Source organism: Setaria italica, chromosome VI, assembly GCF_000263155.2.
Source record: "Setaria italica strain Yugu1 chromosome VI, Setaria_italica_v2.0, whole genome shotgun sequence".
Lineage (NCBI taxonomy): Eukaryota > Viridiplantae > Streptophyta > Magnoliopsida > Poales > Poaceae > Setaria > Setaria italica.
In genome coordinates this window covers 5,910,165-5,929,708 of record NC_028455.1, presented here as the reverse complement: position 1 = coordinate 5,929,708, position 19,544 = coordinate 5,910,165, and the positions used below count along the sequence as shown (strand labels likewise).

Sequence of the window (19,544 nt, the reverse complement as noted above, 5' to 3'; positions counted from 1 at the left end):
AATGGCATGTTTGTTTTAGCTACAAACCGTGAAAAAGTTTTGTAGATTTTTAGAAACTGATTGTAATAAGCTGGACTGTAAAAGCTGAGGCTTACTGGCATCCTTATTAGATTTAGCCTTTTTTGTTTTGCAGGTTTATAGTATCCCCGCCTGTTGGGCGTTTTTCTTAGCCTTGTAGAGTAATGGATCTCTGTTGGCAATTTCTTACTTGCTTGATTCCAAATAGAGGACTGGTTGACATCTATTTAGCCGCCTCTCTAACAAATGCAATCTATACATTGACTTGACTGACAAGTACTCAGCCGCCTCTAAGAAATATGATTTACTGACTTGACTAACAAGCACTCTAGAAATAACGTCCCAATCTACTCCTAACAAAGAGATGATCATCCCTAACAAAGTAAACCCGCACCTCATCTTGCTTCTGATGTAGGCTCATTGGGCCATACGGCCGGCCGGCCAGCCGCCATGCGTGACATACGCGAAAGGCATTCTTAACAGTCGGCAGTATCATTTTCTCCTCATTGTCAAACCTGGAATAAAGATGCCGTACCAGCCAAAGTATTCGATCATGGGGCCGGGTGTACTCATTATACAAACAATTCCTGTTTGCACTTTGTAGCTAGATTCCTAGTACCATCAAGCTGTATGTACGTAATGAAACAGTTTAATGAATGGAAATAGCAAATGGCAGCAGGGTAGCTAAATAATAAAAGTTTGACCATATCCGTTACGTCGCTCTGATGGTCGATTATAAATCGCTAAATACAGTTTAATCGAAACGATTATGTTTGACTATTCATACACCATGTTCATAGTTCGGATCATGAAGATGAGCTCAGTGATTACGTTCACTGCAGCCACAATTCACCAAGGGGAGCCCTCTCCACTAAGGCAACTACCAGCTTCTTGGGATAAAACAATAACTGCAATTTTTTCTTTTGAAAAGTTCGCGTGCACGAAGGGAATTTGAGGGGAAGATCGAATAATTACTAGATGACAGCTAAACGATATTGGTGGTATCCGATGGTGGTGGAGAGACAATCTAAGAAGTTTAGACCATGTTGCTTGACAAAAGATGCAAATGATTCAGTGCCTATCTATCTGAAACTTTTAGTGCTTCAGTAATATAACCATTGCTGATGTGGCTTGCAATCCTGCATCAGGCCGGTACATGCCTAATTCTGTTGCTAGATGGCTGAACTTTCACCAACCATCAACCAGACTAGGAGACAACACTAAGCCATCATGTGGGCATGCACGCATGGTGACAGCGGCTTTGTCTGTATCAATGGGAGGAATCGCCGGGAACCAAACAAATGCAGAGGGCCCGGAAGGTGAGCCTATTGTAGCAGGCATAAGCAATGGAGCATACAGAGCTGGAAATCGTGGAATGCATTTGTAGAAGATAAGGCAATCACCGAATGGCTACGGAGCAGCAACTCCGGCCAATTTTGCATATTTATTTTATTTATCTGAGGTAAGTTCGTCGGCACTCGCAAGCGTTATCAAATTTAATTCAGTGTATTAGGTTCACATATAGTGAATCCAATGTGTCTTTGATTCTGTAGGATTCGGTGTATCCATCGACATCTTTGTATAAAAACTCCATTGTACGTGCCAGGCTGACTGCGCTATCCAGAAGAGCCATTGGTTATGCTTCCTCAATCAGTTCTCTAAGCTTTTTTGTGGCCTGCTCTACTGTGATGCCATGCTCTTTCGCGCAAGCTTGAACCGTAGGTATGATAGGAGGCGGCTTCTCGCTTCACAAAAAAGAATAAGTGAAAAGTTGGGAACAGTTCTATTCTAAGTTTATTATTTATTTTCTTCTAGAAAATATAGAATTAAGTAGTACCTTGTGTGACATTATATCATCAGCAAGACGTGCAATAATGCAAACAGCTCGGATAATTTTCAGATAGGTAAAAGCCCACTCAATAGCTTCCGTAGTTGCCACATCTCCGATTGAAATGAATCCCTGGCTGGTTAAGTGCATACAACCACTACTACGTGCTGAAACTCTTAGATGTTCTTCAACGGTGCCTAGCACATACTTCTTGTCACGTCATTCTGCCTCAGCATGATAGCATTTGGCCAGGTCGATTATCTAAATACATACAACAAAATTTGCTCACAACATTATTTTTGCAGCTGCATATTCATAATTACGCATATACTATGTAACACCCTAGAACAGCAGCAACATAAATACTACAGGCATAACACTACACTACAACTACTACAACACACACATAAAATACAGCAACAAAGATAAATAAACAGCACACGGAAGCAACTTAAATCATCTAGATAGAATATCTTACAAACTGCCAAATATGAGATTAAAAGCAAAGCAAAAAACTGCACAACCAAACATTTTTATTACAACACATGTGTCCAAAATATATATATGAAGAAGTGTGTACACGCGTGCTGCTACTCCCCATCCAACCAAGCACCCTCCAAACTCAAGAACCTGTGGAGGGGAAACAACGTATGAGGTTTATGGAAAACCTCAGCAAGCAAACTATTTCAACCAAATCATTTAAATCACAATATATTAAGCATAAATTTAAGAGTCATTACTATAAAAGAAGCACCACATAACTTCAGGTAGTAAGATAAATAAATACTTCCGAATAACACTTCATAATGAAATGCGAATGGTGCAATGCAATGCATGACTTCACTTCTACCCACACATCCCCAAGGAAGGAGGTGAGGGCTGCAACCACATTGCTATATCTCAATGTGCGTTGCTGTCTTGGTACTGACCGCGCCAATCCGACTACAGTTTCTTCATATGCATAAATAACATAAGAATGCGAATGCAAGATTGCAATGCATGAACTTTATATACTTCAAAGTCATAACTTCAAAAGTAAAGCCTCAACTGGAACAAGATACTTCAATATAAAGAAAAATTTCAGATTTATCTTGCTAGTGTGAGGTAATGAAATTAAATGGAGACAATTCAAACAACAAAGTTAAAGCATGTAGACCACATCACTACATTTACTTGCCTTCACCGAAGACTAAGAACGTGAGCTAAGCATGATCTGATGGTGCACCATCTGTTTACAAATATAACTCATCACCAACACAAACACACAAGCATAAACAACATAATTCAAAGTGTTCCTACGCTTGAACCCGACATTCTCAAAAAACACAAACAAATCTAGACATGACAACAACTCTGTTGCTTCTCTTTTTTATATCTTTTAATTCTGATGGCTAAAAATTCCCATCTTGTGCCATATGAAAGATAACTTCATAAATTACAACTTCCTAGTGATCCATAAATAGAGGAAAAATCATGAACATAGGCTAATCTTGAGATGAACCTCAAACTGAAAATCTGACAACAACAAAATAGTCCTAATAAAACAGGTATATTTGGAGCTCCAAAATTCATATGAAGATGCACTTAATCAATCTGGAAATCTTATTATTAGGAAGTATATATGTGTATTAGGAAGTATTTATTCTTTTCATATACACTTGATTGTATTCCTTGTACTCCAAGCCATATTGGCTATATAATAGAGGTTACCCCCCATTAGGGTGTGTGGTGTTTCCTATATTCTACTTCTCTACATGGTATCACGAGACTGGAATCAATCTAATCTGGGACTCTCCTTTCGCTCCACTCCTCCTCCCCGTTGCGCCTAAACCCTAGGCGCCCACCTGTGCGGCGGCGCTCTTTCCTCTTCCTACGCCGGTGCCACACCGCCTCCCTCCTATGGCCACCGACTCCACCGCCGACTCCTCCCTATTCGGCGGCGGCCTCTTGACCTCCAGCGTCGCCACCGTCCCTCCTGGCGGCTCTGGCGCCCCTGTGCTTCCTCCTGGAGTCGGCGGTGGCACCTCTGGGCCACCTCCTGGTCCACCTCCTGGCGCCGGCGGTGGCGCCCCTCCTGGTGGCGGCTTGCCTCTTCATCAGGCGCCTCGTGCTCCTCCTGCCGGTGATGTGCCCGGCAACAGTTGCAGTTTCCTCCTGTACCCGACACTGCCGCTCGTCGTCCACCCCTACGCCACCATCTCCGTCAAGTCTCATGTTCCCATGATGTTGACGATGAAGTCCTCCGCCTACTCCAAGTGTGCATCTTTCTTCAAGTCTATGTGCGGCAAGTTTGGACTCAAGTCGCACATCGATGGCATGGTGGTGCCTCGTCACCAGGATCTTGACTGGGATCAAGCAGATTGCTGTGTCCGCTCCTGGTTCTTCAGCTTCGTCGACAACTCCGTCCTCAACCTCACCATGAACGATGACAACTAGACCGCCTGGGATCGCTGGCTCACCATCGAGGGACTCTTCCGCGCCAACAAGCAGTCCCGGGCGATCTTCCTCAGCCACAACTTCCACTTCATGATGCAAAGAGACTCCTGCATCACTGAGTACTGCCAGTGCATAAAGACCCTCGCCGACGCCCTCTGCGACATCGGCCATTCCGTTAGGACTCCCAGCTTGTCCTAAATCTCCTCCACGGCCTCAACCCACGCTACTCCATCATCGCTGACGGCATCGCCAACTCCACCACCGGCTTCCCCAGCTTCGCCCAGGCCCGCGACATGCTGGCCTTGAAGGAGCTTCACCTCACCAACGAGGAGAAGGTCTCCAACTCCACTGTCCTACTTGCCGCGACCGGCTCGACGTCTTCCTCCTCTACCTGTTCGGGCGGGTGCCGCTCCTCCTCTTGTTTGGTCCAGGGCAGCAGCAGCAGCGGCGCCTTCAACTAGAAGAAGGGCAGCAATGACGGTGGCAAGAAGAAGTGGAACGGTAAGAGAGGTGGCGGCTGGTTCCAGCAGCCTGCTTCTGGTGGACAGTAGGCCGGCCAACCACACCCCTCCGATCTGTGGCTCTGCTTTAGTCCAGGGACTGGACCCTACGAAGCACAGCAGCAGGCCAGTGGCAATGGATCTGGTGGCGGGGGCGGCTAGCGCACCTCTGCCCCCGGACTCCTAGGCCCGCCGCCCCAGGCACACACGGCGTACACTCCTTTCCTCGCTTGTCCAAGTGCCCCCGGTGGCTCCGATGTGGGATTAGGCCGGTCTGGTTGCTACCCTCAATTAGATGGCCTAGCAGAATGGTGGCTGAGTGGTTGACTCCGGTGCCTCTGGCTACATGGCATCGTCTGATGGTATACTTCACTCTCACCTACCTCCCTTTCATTCTTTCATCACCCTAGGCAACGGTCAGACACTTCCTATTACATGCCGTGGCAACTCCACCCTATCCACCCCGACTTCACAGTCCCACCTAAATAATGTCTTCTCCTTCTTTAGTCCATAACCTGATTTCTGTTCGTCAGTTTAGTCCATAACTGCACTATAGAATTTGACGCTCTTGGTTTTTCTATCAAGGACATCCAGACTAGACGCGTGATTCTTCGGTGCAATAGTGCTGGCGATCTTTACACCATCCCACCCGTCGCCAGCCCAGTAGCTCCCTATGCCGGCCTCGCCTCCTCCTCCAGCTTGTGGCATCTTTGTCTTGGTCATCCGGGTCCCGCCGCCATCGACACTCTTAGACTTAATTCCTCCATAGCTTGTAATAAAGGGACTCATACTTTATGTCATTCATGTCAGTTGGACAAATATGTGTGGTTACCTTTTTCTAGTTCCCACTCTCGCAGCACTAATCCTTTTGAAATTATTCATTATGATGTCTGGACGTCTCCTATCACTAGCGTTTCTAGTTACCGCTACTATTTAGTCATTTTAGATGACTACTCTCATTTTTGCTGGACCTTTCCCCTAGTCCACAAGTCTGACGTGTCCACACATATTGTTAATTTCTATGCATATACCACTACACAGTTCGGTCTGCCTATCCGAAGTCTTCAGGCTGATAATGGTAGAGTTCATCAACAGGACCCTCATGTCCTTCTTGGCTTCGTGGGGCATTCACTTGCGCCTTTCGTGTCCATATACATCTCTACAGAATGGGAAAGCCGAACGTGTCCTCCGTACTCTTAATAATGTGACTCGCACCTTGATGATTCAGTCTTCTATGGATGCCTGATACTAGGCTGAGGCACTCGCCACCACTACCTATCTTCTGAACAGGCGCCCCTGCTCCACCGTCCAGAATGATATTCCCTACTGCCTCCTATATTCCTAGCCTCCCGAGTACTCTCACTTGCGTGTATTTGGTTGTCTTTTCTATCCTAACCTTTTAGCCATGGCACGCCACAAACTTGCTCCTCGCTCCACAGCATGCATCTTCCTTGGTTATCCCTCCTCTCACAAGGGGTACCACTGCCTTGACTTGTTCACCCGTCGAGTCATTATTTCTCACCATGTTGTCTTCGACGAGTCTATTTTTCCCTTCTCCTCCACCCCACCCCCCTATCACAGCTCGACATCCTCTTGTCAAGTCCCTTAGGTGCTCCTACTCCCACCTCGGTTGCTCCATCCTCAGACGTTGAGCAACCGCTGCCCTCACTGGTTGTTTTGCAGGAACTCACTGACGATGACCCCGCAATACTGGTGTGTGGACCGGCCGCGTACCAGGCTCCTTCGGCGGGCCTTGCCCGCCAGATCTATTAGCAGGTCCTCAGGTGCGGCCCCCTCGAGCACCGCCCCTACTCCCTTCCCCAGGGGTCCCCAGTTAGCTCTCCCTTCTTCCGCCGGCCTGGTGCCTACCAGCCCGCTGGTGGCGCCCCTGCTCTGCCACTACACCCAGTGATGCCCTGCGCCTCTGGCGCCCCCGTCGCCCGTTGCGCCCACGACCCCTTGGCGCCAGCGGCCCTGGTGTCCCTGTCGTCTGCCTTGACGCTCGCAACCTTGGCGCCCGACCTGGCGCCCCTGGCGCCCGCGGCCCTGGCACCCCCTGTGCCTACCCTGGCACCACCTTCTGCTCCACCGCGCCCTGTCACTCGGTCTATGACTGGGGCCATCCAGCGGGTACACTACAGGGGCTTGACGGCCACGACTCCTTCTTCGCCTTCTCCAATTCCGGTGAACTATCGTAGTGCTTTGGCTAATGACAACTGGCAAGCTGCCATGGTCAATGAGTTCTAGGCCCTCCTTGACAACGACACCTATCACCTCGTCCCACGGTCGCCCGATGCTAATGTTGTGTCAGGCAAGTGGATCTTCCGACATGAGTTCCACGCCGATGGTTCCGTCACCCAGCACAAGGCGTGGTGGGTGGTTCGTGGCTTCTTCCAGTGCCATGGCATTGACTATGACGAGGCCTTCAGCCCGGTTGTCAAATCGATGACCATACAGACTGTCCTCAGCATCGCCACTTCTCGTGCCTGGCTGATCCATCAGTTGGACATGAAGAACGCGTTTCTTCATGGACACCTCGTGGAGACTGTCTAGCCTCCAGACTTCGTCGATCCCGTCGCCCCATACCACGTCTGTCTCCTGCAGAAGTCCTTATATGGCCTGAAGCAGGCCTCGAGGGCTTGGTACCAGCGGTTCGCCTCCTTCCTTCGATAGCTCGGTTTCATTGCCTCCACCTCCGACACCTTCCTCTTTGTAAAGGTCCGAGCATCGCCTACCTGCTGCTCTACGTCGACGATATCGTCCTCACCGCCTCATCCTCGACTCTCCTCCAGCACATCATGGGGCATCTCCACTCCGAGTTCGCCGTGATGGACCTTGGCGATCTTCACCACTTCTTCGGCATCACTGCCATGCGTTCCTCCCAGGACCTGTTGCTGTCCCAATGATAGTACGCCCTGGACCTTCTTCAGCGTGCTAGCATGGCTGAGTGTGACTCTACAGCAACTCCTGTTGACACTCATGCCAAGCTCTCGGCACACGACGGTGCCAAGCTCAAGGACGGCTCTGAGTATAGGAGTCTTGATGAGGCTCTTTAGTACCTCACTCGGACTCGACCTGACCTGGTGTATGCAGTTCAGCAGGTGTGCCTCTTCATGCATGACCCGCGCGAGCCCCACTTTGCCCTGATCAAGCGCATCCTACACTATGTGAAGGGCATGCTCTCCTTCAGGCTTCACATCGGCACCAGCTCTATTCAGTCTCTGACTTCCTACTCTAACGCCGACTGGGCTAGCTGCCCGGACTCTCAACGCTCCACCTCCAGCTTCTGCGTCTACCTCGGCGACAATCTGGTGTCTTGGTCCTCCAAGCGCCAGACCACGTGTCTCATTCCAGTGCTGAGACGGAGTACAGGGCTATGGCCCATTCTGTGGTGGAGTGTTGCTGGCTTTGCCAACTTCTTCAGGAGCATCATGTCCTGCTTGCTTGGGCCACTGTTGTTTACTGTGACAATGTGAGTGCTGTTTACATGACAGCTAACTCGGTGCATCATCGGCGCACGAAGCACATTGGGATTGACATCCACTGCGTCCATGAGAAGGTGGCATTGGGTGAGGTCAGGGTCCTCCATGTGCCGTCCTCTCACCAGTTCATGGAAATCATGACAAAGGGCCTACCGACTCCTTTGTTCACTGAGTTTAGGTCTAGTCTTTGGATCCGTGATCCTCCCGCTACGACTGCGGGCGGGTATTAGGAAATATATATGTGTATTAGGAAGTATTTATTCTTTCCATGTACACTTGATTGTATTCCTTGTACTCCAATCCATATTGGCTATATAATAGAGGTCACCCCCCTCATTAGGGTGTGTGGTGTTTCCCCATATTTACTTCTCTACACTTATGAAATTGCCTACAACTTCTTTATTCATCCAAAGATCTAATTCTTTCATTTGGGTTGCCTAAACTGTAGGTCAACAGATTCTGCCTAGAATTACGAGACTGAAAAACTGATAGAATCTGATTGTGGTGTTGTTTATGGCTATGGAAAGCTCTGCAAATCTTATAAAATTCATATACAAGTTTTATATTTTTTTGAAGCCATTAAGAGGATGTAAAACAGCTATTACTGAAAATTGCACAGATTGACTACATGCTGAACACAGTGACAAGGGCAAAACTTTACCCTACCCCTTGACGGTGTCGAGTGCCGCTACACGCACATGCTAGAATATCTAAAACCTTTGGGAAAACATAGATTACAGCGGGGGTACATCTCACCTAGGGTTTCCCCTTGTCATTAACCTAGGGTTTCCGCTTGAAAACAGCAAGGACAACGACGACGACGGCGATCCCAACGATGACACTCGGTCGTTTTCCTCTCCCTAGCAACGAACGTCACGGCATCCCTGTCGATTGCATCTAAACTACACCACACATGGCGGCACCACCTTGAACAGCGAGGAAAGGCAATCAATTGGGGAAAACGGAGAGAAAGGAAGCCCAGCCAATTTTTGGAGAGGAACGGTGATGACGGATGGCGGCGTACCCTAATTTCCTTCTTTTCTCTTGTTCTCCCTCTCTCCGTCCTGTGGAGCACGGCAAGGGAAGGTGGCGGCGCACAGGGTAGGAGATGTAGGGACTTTGACAGTTTGGAAAAGAAGTGGGGTCATGGTGGAAAGGGAAAAGGAAGAAAAAAAAAGAACTTTGACAACCAGATGGAACCGGGCAACTGTAGCTGCAACAACTGTAGCTACGCGGGGTTACTGTAGCACCTATGGGTGAAAAATGCCGCATCCATAAATTCATGACGAACTCCAAATGGTACATATGAGTGATCAAACGGAATGAATACGACGAGCTCTACGCAACCATGGCCTCCGTTTATCCATACAAGCGACGAATCTAAAAGTCAACTTCCGCCTACCATCTTTATGTATTCCAACATACAAAGCATATTTTAACCTTTGCGCATCCTGAGTGTTACACACTAGATGGAACCAACATGTCCACATTTAAAAAAATTAAGGTAATACATTACTATACATTATTTTATTTATGCCCCTTGCACCATAATTTTTCTCGTATGGTAATACAAATTTTGTTTCTGCAGTTAAAACTTATTGTTTCGATAAGATTAGAGAATCCATACCAATCATTTTACCAACTTGGCATGCTTGTTCTTTTGAAGTTTCAGTTCTTCCTCGATACTCCCTCCGTTCCAAATTGTAGGTCGTTTTGACTTTTCTAGGTTTATTATGCATCTAAATATACACTATATCTAGATGCATAATAATATCTATGAACCTAAAAAACTAAAATGACCTACAATTTGGGATGAAGGGAGTAGCTTTTACAGTGGTAAGTATATTTATATATAAGATCCTTTGGTATGCTGGGCATTGCCCTGATGCTTCTTCATCCCACCTGCCATTTCCATCAACTGTGATTTTCTTACAAGCATTAAGAAATAGAACTAATAGATATGATCTGCAAATAGCTACAATTGATTGTGTATCATAAAAAAATAATTAATGGCCTTTGAGACTTCACAGATGCAAATTCGTAGTATGGACAAGATAGCTGCAAACCACAAGTAGTTTGAGATAATGTTAGTTATAATATTCTTAGTACATGTCCTTGCAGTCTTACGAACTATTTTAACTTGGTTCCTTTCCTAAATACATGGTATTGTATGATAATAGCTTGGTTTTTGGCACATTTTGATGTCGAAAGGGCATATTTTTATGATCATAGTAGCTAAAATAATTTCCATTATTTACATCGAGTGACTATAAAATTTTGTATATAAATGTGGTTAGGAGTAACAATGAATAAAACATGCCCCATCTTCATAACATGTTATAAATAATGTCCGAATTGGTATAACATATTATGATATTTGCACAAAGAGTATCATAAAAAGAAACAATGAAGAGTATATATGTCTGCTACTGTAGAAGAAGCATGTTGAATTTGAATAAGAAGTTATGAAAACCTTTGCAATGCTGTAGCAAAGATGCCGCCTTCTTCTGTGGTTCATACAAGTCATCAAGTATAGACACGATCATAAACAATTGCGTTAGCATTTTTTGTGAATATGAATACTGGGGTTTAAAGAGCAACCCGAGCATCCAAAAATGCATCTCCACCATCCTATCTCGTGCATACTTAGATGTGCTTGCATGAGTTTGGAACTCTATCCACCACCTGTAGTTATATATACAATATGTGTTTTATTTGCATATTTATAGAGATATTTATAGTGGAAGTACTCATTACAATATCAGTTTTCAGTTAGTGACTGTGCTTACGATGTAAGATCTAGATCCTCATAGTATAGAGTTAGTAAAATTTTGAAGTCCAATTTTGCAAACTCCAATATTGCATCATTATGTGCATTATGTTTTTCGTATATTGAGAGATATTGTCTTTCTTCTACTCTGTTGAGTCTCCTAAAAGAGGTATTTTCAACGCATATTTCACTTCTTCTTTCAACTCCGGCTCCAAATTTTCTACATTGCATTGAAGTTAACTCTTCGTGAGAGTGACAATATTGTCAAGTATTTCTTCCCCATGCACTCTAAGTTGTGCAGCATCAAACAGTCTCAACAAACATCTTGCATCATTGCTTACAACATTTCCTCTGCCATCTCTGAACTTCAGAAATACGTCTGCAACATCAACAAATTTAGGCATCTAATTACATTAGCCAAAATTATAAACTATGAAGCAAATAAGGTATAATGATGGAATAGTATAATTCAAGGTGCTGTATGGATAGTTTCCTCTGTTCTAGACACTATATGGAGTCCCACAAGATTCTGAAAGTATAAAAGACACCATCTTTATTATTTTGATTTGATGCTGTAGGCTAAAATTTTCTTGTAGTGTTATTTAAAGCTTTGGATACGGAAATACAAGGTAGTTAAGAATAATTTGTTTGGAATCTTACTAGAAGAAATACGATATCCATGCTTCCTGAGCACATAGAACTGAAGGGACGTTGTAGGAAGATCAAGATCTCTGTCCCCAGCTTCAGAGACATTGCGCAGCTGTTCATGGATCTCCTTCGTATAGTGATGATCCAATCCCAGCTGTTCATGGAAGATCAAGATCTATGTTTTATATGCCCCTTTCAGTGAGGGTATTTGATCTATTTTTAAACCCAACCCTTTCTTCTATGTGATGACCTAAATTGAATGCGCAATATTCTTTAGCCTGGTCATTGTACCTATTTCGTCGCGAATGTATCTTTTAAATGGGACGAAAAAAGAAAAGTTATACATCTTTTTACTGGTATATATACTAAATTATGCCACACTAGGAATTATCCAAAACAAACTCTGGTTTTTAGCAAAAGAAAATTCCTTTGAGAGAAGAGAAGATGCACTTATAGATCATAATAACTAAAACATACTTGTATTGGAGGACATGGGATGTGATGAAGAAAGAAATCACCCCACAAGGTAGGGTGCGTGATGCTCGTCTTCTTCCTGAGAAGCTCATAGAACCTCCATCTTTTTCCTTGGTTCCTAGGGCTTTTTACAACCATGGTGGCACCTTCCCTGCCCTTGTATATATAGCCACCATACATCATCACATCAATGTCCACTTGAGTGTTGATAACAGAAGTTGCTCCTCCTTTTCAGAAAAAAAAGACTTTACTGAAGTTCAGTTCGCTCCAAGGCTTCCACTCGGATGGGTTCAATGGTGTAGGGGTACTATTTTTGTAATCGTACATCACATCAAATTGAAAGGAAATGGCTTTTCTGTGACATTTCACATATGATAAATGTGATGTATGACTACATTATTAGCTATTTTTAAAAAAGCAATTTCCTTTGATATGGGTACATACACCTGTAGTAGTAACTAGAACCATAAACATGCAAAGACACACACATCAATACCTATAGGAGACTGGACTAGTAGATCTTAAGATTGACGGTTTGATCCTTAATGTGATGTAATACACCAGCCAAATATCCTCTAATAAGAGTGGTTGTTGGCCCATGTGATCAATTGTGGTTGTAGTTGGTGGGTTTAGTACCACCTTGGAAGTTTAAAAGGGTGAAGACCAGCTTATAATGCTTGTCATTCCAAACGTAGCATCTTGAGCTTAATCTTTTTACGTGAAGTGAGGACAAAAGTGTAACAGAGGTGCTATGCACATACGAACCCGTGCCACATGAGGAGCTAGGTCATAAACAAATTTTGGAGCTGGGTGTTACATATGCAAGAGGTACAACCGTCTCCATTAACAAATAACGACCCAAGCTATACTTGTTGGTCCTATCATTCTATTTTTATCGACAAGTTTAATTAGTAGAACAGAGCCCATTGTGTAGAGAGAACCACACTTGATGGTGTACCTAAGGACTTGCTGGTACCTGAAGAGTAGGTGTATGACATATTGGCATCTATGATGAAACCAGCACCGCCGTCCACAGGTTCAAGAACTGCTAGGAGATGGATCTGTGTTTTGGTACAAACATGAAGACATAGGCATAGAACATTTGTATTGCGTGCCCCCGCGCCCGCCCCGCCTCCGCCTCTACCCAGCCGCCCCGCCCCGTCCCGCCCCCCATCACCCCTCTGTCCTTCCGCCTTCGCCAGCTGCCCCAGCCCGCCTGCTGCCCACCGCCGGGCCCGGCCTTTCGCCGCCCACCTGCCCACCGCCGCTCCCACCCTCCACCCGCCGCCCTCTGCCATCCAACCACCTCAGCCCGTTCCTGCCGCTGCTCCCGCCACCCCCCTTGCCCGTTTGCCCGCCGCCGCCTCACCTCGCCCTGCCGCTGCTCCTCACTGCGTCGGTGAGGGGCAAGCTGAGGGGGGAGGGGAGGCAATGGCAGTGGGGATGGTGGAGATAGAGGAGTGGAGAGAGCTAGAGATAGCAATGGGGAGGAGATAGAGGATAGAGAGATAGCAGGTGGGGGACGTGCAGGAGTTACAGGTGAGGGAGGCGGTTCGGAGGAAGATGCGGAGGCATGCGATGCCTTTAGTACCGGGGGGCAAGCCCACCTGGTACTTAAGGGTGGCCTTTAGTACCGGGTGGGAGCTCCACCTAGTACTAAAGGACTAAAGGGGTTCATGCGGGGCTCCTCGGGAACTATTCCTTAGGTCCGGTACTTATGTTCACATTAGTACCAAGCTAAAATACAACCGGTACCGAGCCTCGGGATGAAAGGTCCATTCTCTACCAGTGTTAAATCCAAACATATGCTCGTGACTTAGCACGTGATTGTGTTTGCTGCCCTTCTAGAGGTGTGTGTGCATCTAAGCTGCACTAAATACGGATACACTTCGGATACGTGAATACGTTATTTTCTCAAAAAAATCCAATACGCTGATACGTTTCAACATTTTTTAAAATATAAATAAACACGATTACACCAATACAAATAGAGTTCAGCAGTTCACATCTGCATCACGAATTTGTTGCTTCCATCTGCATCACGAAAGGGATCTGGAAAATCGAACAATAAGAACTCAAGAAACTGAAGAGAGTAGATCGAGAAAGCTAAGGGCCGCTGGTCGCCGGAGAAGCTAAAAGGGAAGAAACTCACCGGAGGGCCGTAGCCGGCGAAGGTCCGTCGTGGATGCAGGGCCGTATTGAAGAGCCACCCAGATACGTACCGAAATGTGTATCGGTTTTTTTAGCATTAATTTTTATTTCGGATACTTTCAGATACGTATCCAATGCATATCCGTTCCGTATCCAATACGGATACGTATCCGATACGGGACACGGCGCCATACCGAAGTATCCGTGTAACATAGGTCTGCATGTGTACCACGTGATTGTGTTTGGATGCTCATTATGAATCTCCGTCTCCTAGTATTAGAGATGTGGGTACCACGCTGATTGTGTTTGCTGCTCTTCTAGAGAAATAGTGACACATGTATGGACGCGAGCTGAGCCACTGCTAGCCAAGAATTTGTTTTCCTTCTCTGCTACTATATATTCCAACTTCATCGTTTAGGGTACTCGGCTACTCGCACGTTACATATCTTTTGCACATGCAATGTATACTAGAGGCAGGAATATGAGACAATTCGACCAAGAATTTGTATTGCGTGATTAATTGCTAATTGCATGCCTGCATGGATTACACTGTAGATTCGGATTCAATGCTTATTATGTCCTTCTAGATCTTGGTGTGCGGTACTTCATCTATCATCATGCATTTTCTTAAACGTTAATACGTTAAGAAAGTCATCCTAGATGTCTCACTGTCGATGAGAACAGAATGTAGCCTATGACTAAAAGAATAACTAATTAGTCAAAAATGTGAGCACCAGTGCGTTTTAGTCGAAGATTGAAACTTGAATGGACATGCTGTTACCAAAATTAAAATAACCAACTGAACTATATAATTAGTTGACAACTAAAAAGTATATGACATTTAACAATTTTAAGCTAGTTTTATCAAAATTTGGAGCTAGACTATTTCAGTAGTTACCGGAAAAATCAGGCAAGTTTTGGTGAAGTTAAACACATTAATTCTGCGGCAGTGGAGATGGATCAAAGAATATCATGACGTCGGAGCTCAAATCATAGTTCTTTTTCTTCAATTTAGAGCTGTACAAGTTGGTTATGGTGACCAAAATTGATGACGTACTCACATGTTGAGATGCGGTGGGAAAATAGGAAATAGTATGTATTTGCACAATGAAATATGCGGACACAAATGCTCCGATCTGTTTGGTGGAAAATGCTTCAATCACAATAAAGGAATTGCTTCCTTTGGCTTCCATCGCCATCGCATGGACTAAGTACCTTGTGCTAACTCACAGTTGCATGCATGATACATTTTCTAAGTGCGTCAGACTCTTGGGCATTTTCAGTGCATGGATAACACAAAAGTTCGTTGAAATTCCAAATATTATGCTAGCTCACAGCACGCTGTATCAGGGTTCAGAGGTTAGAGTAGCCCCCTACGTTATGTAGGCTAGGCACCAGGTCCGGACCACCTTCCACTCTAGTGAAGATAGGAGTGGAAGGTACTGGGGCCACCTAGAAAGAAACAAAAATTGGAATGAACTGGTCGAGGGGTGCGCTATGAATTGGTTGCCAGCAGCTTGCGTGATGTTTAACATTGCCGCGAAACGTGCCAGTGCCCCTCGATCACAGGTATTTTTTTCGTGAGTTATGTTATTTCCCATTTATGTAGTAGCTATGGGCTCAGCCCAATACGAAAATAGGCACACAGGCCCACATTGGATAAAAGAGACCCAACCAACACGCTACGAAGAGTCTAAGAGGAAGGGGAAGGGAGGGGAATAAAATATGGAGTAGTTAGTATAGAGTATGAGATAGAGATAACACGAGTGTGGAAGAAATTTGTATAAAGTAGAGAATCTTGATGACTAGGATGGAATATTCTTTTTAGAGTATGGAAATAGAGGTTGACAAGTGTGGATAGCCTAAGAGCTGCAACCACACAAAGGTTGATTTTACAATATTGTTGACCTCTGAACGTAGCCTGGCATTATACAAAAAGCCATATACTTGATGCTGGATCATCAAACTCACACGAAGTTCACGTACATTGAAGCTATAATGTCCTTGAGGCTAAAAGAGAGGGTGTATGCGTCTTCACGCTTGTACATAAAATCCATTGTTCGTCCAAGATTGACTGCCTTCTCTAAAAGTTCCATGGATTGTTTCTGATCGAGGCATTCTTCAACGATGTCCATCCATGCTTTCTCGATAATTATTCTGAGCTTTTCGTTTGCTTCCTGTACTGTGACCCCATATTGCTTTATGCAAGTTTGCACTGTGGATGCCACATGATTCGAAGCTTGTTCCCTCTTCAAGAAAATAAAAGTGAGGAGTGATTAGCAATATTATAATGTCAATGTATTGTATATGAACTGATTTTCTATATACCTCATGTGACATGATGTCATTAACAATACGCGCGACTATACAAACACCTCTGATAATTTTGGGATACGTGAAAGCCCACTCAACTGCCTCTTTGCTAGCCCTGTCTCCTAGTGAAATAAATGCAAGGTTTGTAACATGCATACAAGCACTACTACACACTGAAATTTGGAGGTGCTCATCAACGTTAGTTGGCACATAGTTTTCATCACGCCACTTCAGCTCAGCGTGGTAGCATTTGGCGACGTCAATTATCTGAACAGAAAATATACGTGATGTTAAATTAACTTAAGTGCCTGATTTCGTAGTTTCTTGGTGTGATCATTTGAGCAAACGTACCAGTTTTCTTACTAATTCAGCATGCTTATTATTCTGGAGTTTTAACTCTTCCACGATCTCATCAGTTGTGCCTATTATATTTTTGTAGAGAGCCCTCAAGTATGATGGGAATTTCTCCGCAGCCTTTTCATCCCACCTATCATCAATTTCAAGAAAAGGTTAATTATTTTTCATAAGCATAAATTCTGTATGATGTTATCTAGGTCAAGCGTACCTTTCCATAGCTGTAGTAAAGATCTGGCTCTCCTCTGTAGTGCTATAGTTGTCATAGAGATCATCGAGCAATGACACGGACATGACCAACTTTGTGAGCATTATCCGGGAGTACGAATAGTAAGGTTCATAAACAACTCCCATCATCCAAAAATACATCTCCACCAATCTATCCCGCGCAAATCTCAGGTCTGTCCGAGACTTGAAATCCATCCACCATCTGAAAGTTGATGACCAATGAATATGTTTAGCAAAATGTACTTCACACCAGTACTTGTTCACCATCTGAAAGTTGACGACCAACTCATAGGAATGTACATGCTTACTGCTTGCCAAAAAAAAAAGTACATGCCTACTTACATCGTTAGTTCCTTTAACTCCTCACAGTAGAGAACTTGCAAGATGTTGTAGTCGAGCTTTGCAAACTCAAGTATGGCCTCGTTTCTCGTAGCCTTCTTCTCATATACTGGGATGTAGCGCCTCGCCTCCACTCTCTTAACCTGCCTGAACCGAGTTGTCTCCAATGTGAACCTCACCTCCTCAGCGAGCTCCGGCTGCAAATCTGTTTCCATCACAGATTGGAGGTGGGTCTTGTTGAAAGTGATAATACTGTCGAGTATCTTCTCCCCATGTGTTCTCATATGCGCAGCATCATACAACGTCATCAAGCAGTTCACATCATCGCTGGTAATGTTTCCTTGCTCGTCTCTGAACTTCAGAAAAATGTCTGCGTATATAATTGACCAGTCATTCATATCCTAATAATCCAACTCTAAATTATTGCATACTAAATAAATGGACGTTGTCCTATTTTGCCATCAATCTGTCATACCGGAGGACACATTGTAGCCATGCTTCCTGAGCAAGTAGAACCTCAGTGAGGTGACATAGAGGTCATCAGAGCCACCATCTTCGTCATCGTAAATGGCACGTAGCAACTCGTCAATCTCCTTCTTGTAGTGGTAGTCGACCCCGAGCCGCTGCAGCACGTCGACGAGGTCCAGCTTACTTACCAGGTCAGGCGAGGCGGCAGTGGCCAGCAATATCCGCCTCACCTCTTCCTCCTTAACCTGCGCCTTCTCCTTCATGGACAGGAGCTCTGCCGGCGTGCACAGCTGGTGGGTGAGGAAGAAGTCGCCCCAGGGGCTCGGGGTGTATGGCCGGGGATTATGCTCCGGCGACGACTGTGAGGTTGCAAGGACGGTGGTCGCCATAGAAATCGCTGGGGTTTGATCACAGCACACAGGTTACTAGGTAGCAGGTGGCGATGTGGGCGTTGGATGGCTTGAGAAAGATGACTGATGAGTTCCCAGTTTTATATAGACGCACATCAGGCCCGGGAGAACTGTTGTTTGGGCATGTGTGCACATGCTTCATGTGAGACGTTTTGTCAATTTCTTCTGAAAAATTCGGGTGCACGAAAATGACTAGAGAGGACATAATTGGAACTCAAATACATGTAACTAATTGAATTGCCTGCAAAGGGAATTTGAGGGGAAGATCGAATATTTACTAGATGACAGCTAAACAATATTGGTGGTATCCGATGGTGGTGGAGAGACAATCTATGAAGTTTAGACCATGTTGCTTGACAAAAGATGCCTACCTATCTGAAACTTTTAGTGCTTCAGTAATATAACCGTTGTTGATGATGGCTTGCAATCCTGCATCAGGCCGGTACATGCCTAATTCTGTTGCTAGATGGCTGAACTTTCACCAACCATCAACCAGACTAGGAGGCAACACTAAGCCATCATGTGGGCATGCACGCATGGTGACAGCGGCTTTGTCTGTATCAATGGGAGGAATCGCTGGGAACCAAACAAATGCAGAGGGCTCGGAAGGTGAGCCTATTGCAGCATGCATAAGCAATGGAGATAAGGTAATCACCGAATGGAAATCGTGGAATGCATTTGTTGAAGATAAGGCGGCAATCACCCGATGGATACGGAGCAGCAACTACTGTGATGTCCATCCATGCTTCCTCAATCAGTTCTCTAAGCTTTTCTGTGGCCTGCTCTACTGTGATGCCATGCTCTTTCGCGCAAGCTTGAACCCTAGAGATACCATAGGAGGCGGCTTCTCGCTTCACAAAAAAGAATAAGTGAAAAGTTAGGAACAATTCTATTGCTAAGTTTATTATTTATTTTCTTCTAAAAAATATAGAATTAAGTAGTACTTTGTGCGACATTATATCATTAGCAAGACGTGCAATAATGTAAACGGCTCAGATAATTTTCGGATAGGTAAAAGCCCACTCAATAGCCTCCGTAGTTGCCACATCTCCCACTGAAATGAATCCCTGGCTCGTTATATGCTGGAACCCTTAGATGTTCTTCAACGGTGCCTGGCACATATTT

The 19,544-nt window shown here is 45.0% G+C and overlaps 1 protein-coding gene and 1 pseudogene across 2 annotated transcripts; both read right to left on the bottom strand.

The window, feature by feature from the left end:
* Positions 1–1,519: 1,519 nt before the first annotated feature.
* On the bottom strand, positions 1,520–12,294 carry LOC101763574 (annotated as a pseudogene).
* A 3,797-nt stretch (positions 12,295–16,091) lies between these two features.
* LOC101765863 ((E)-beta-farnesene synthase) lies at positions 16,092–18,486 on the bottom strand. Of its 2 annotated transcripts, none has more exons than XM_004972826.2 (6): positions 18,017–18,486; positions 17,545–17,911; positions 17,186–17,404; positions 16,972–17,107; positions 16,636–16,887; positions 16,092–16,556 (listed from the first exon to the last, which is right to left on the bottom strand). In XM_004972826.2, the coding sequence occupies exons 1-6, from the start codon at positions 18,396–18,398 to the stop codon at positions 16,275–16,277; spliced, it is 1,638 nt and encodes a 545-aa protein (XP_004972883.1). In that variant the 5' UTR covers positions 18,399–18,486; the 3' UTR covers positions 16,092–16,274. The 2 variants fall into 2 exon arrangements, with proteins under 2 accessions (XP_004972883.1, XP_022683124.1); XM_022827389.1 differs by having other exon boundaries at positions 16,984–17,107.
* Between the last annotated feature and the right edge of the window lie 1,058 nt (positions 18,487–19,544).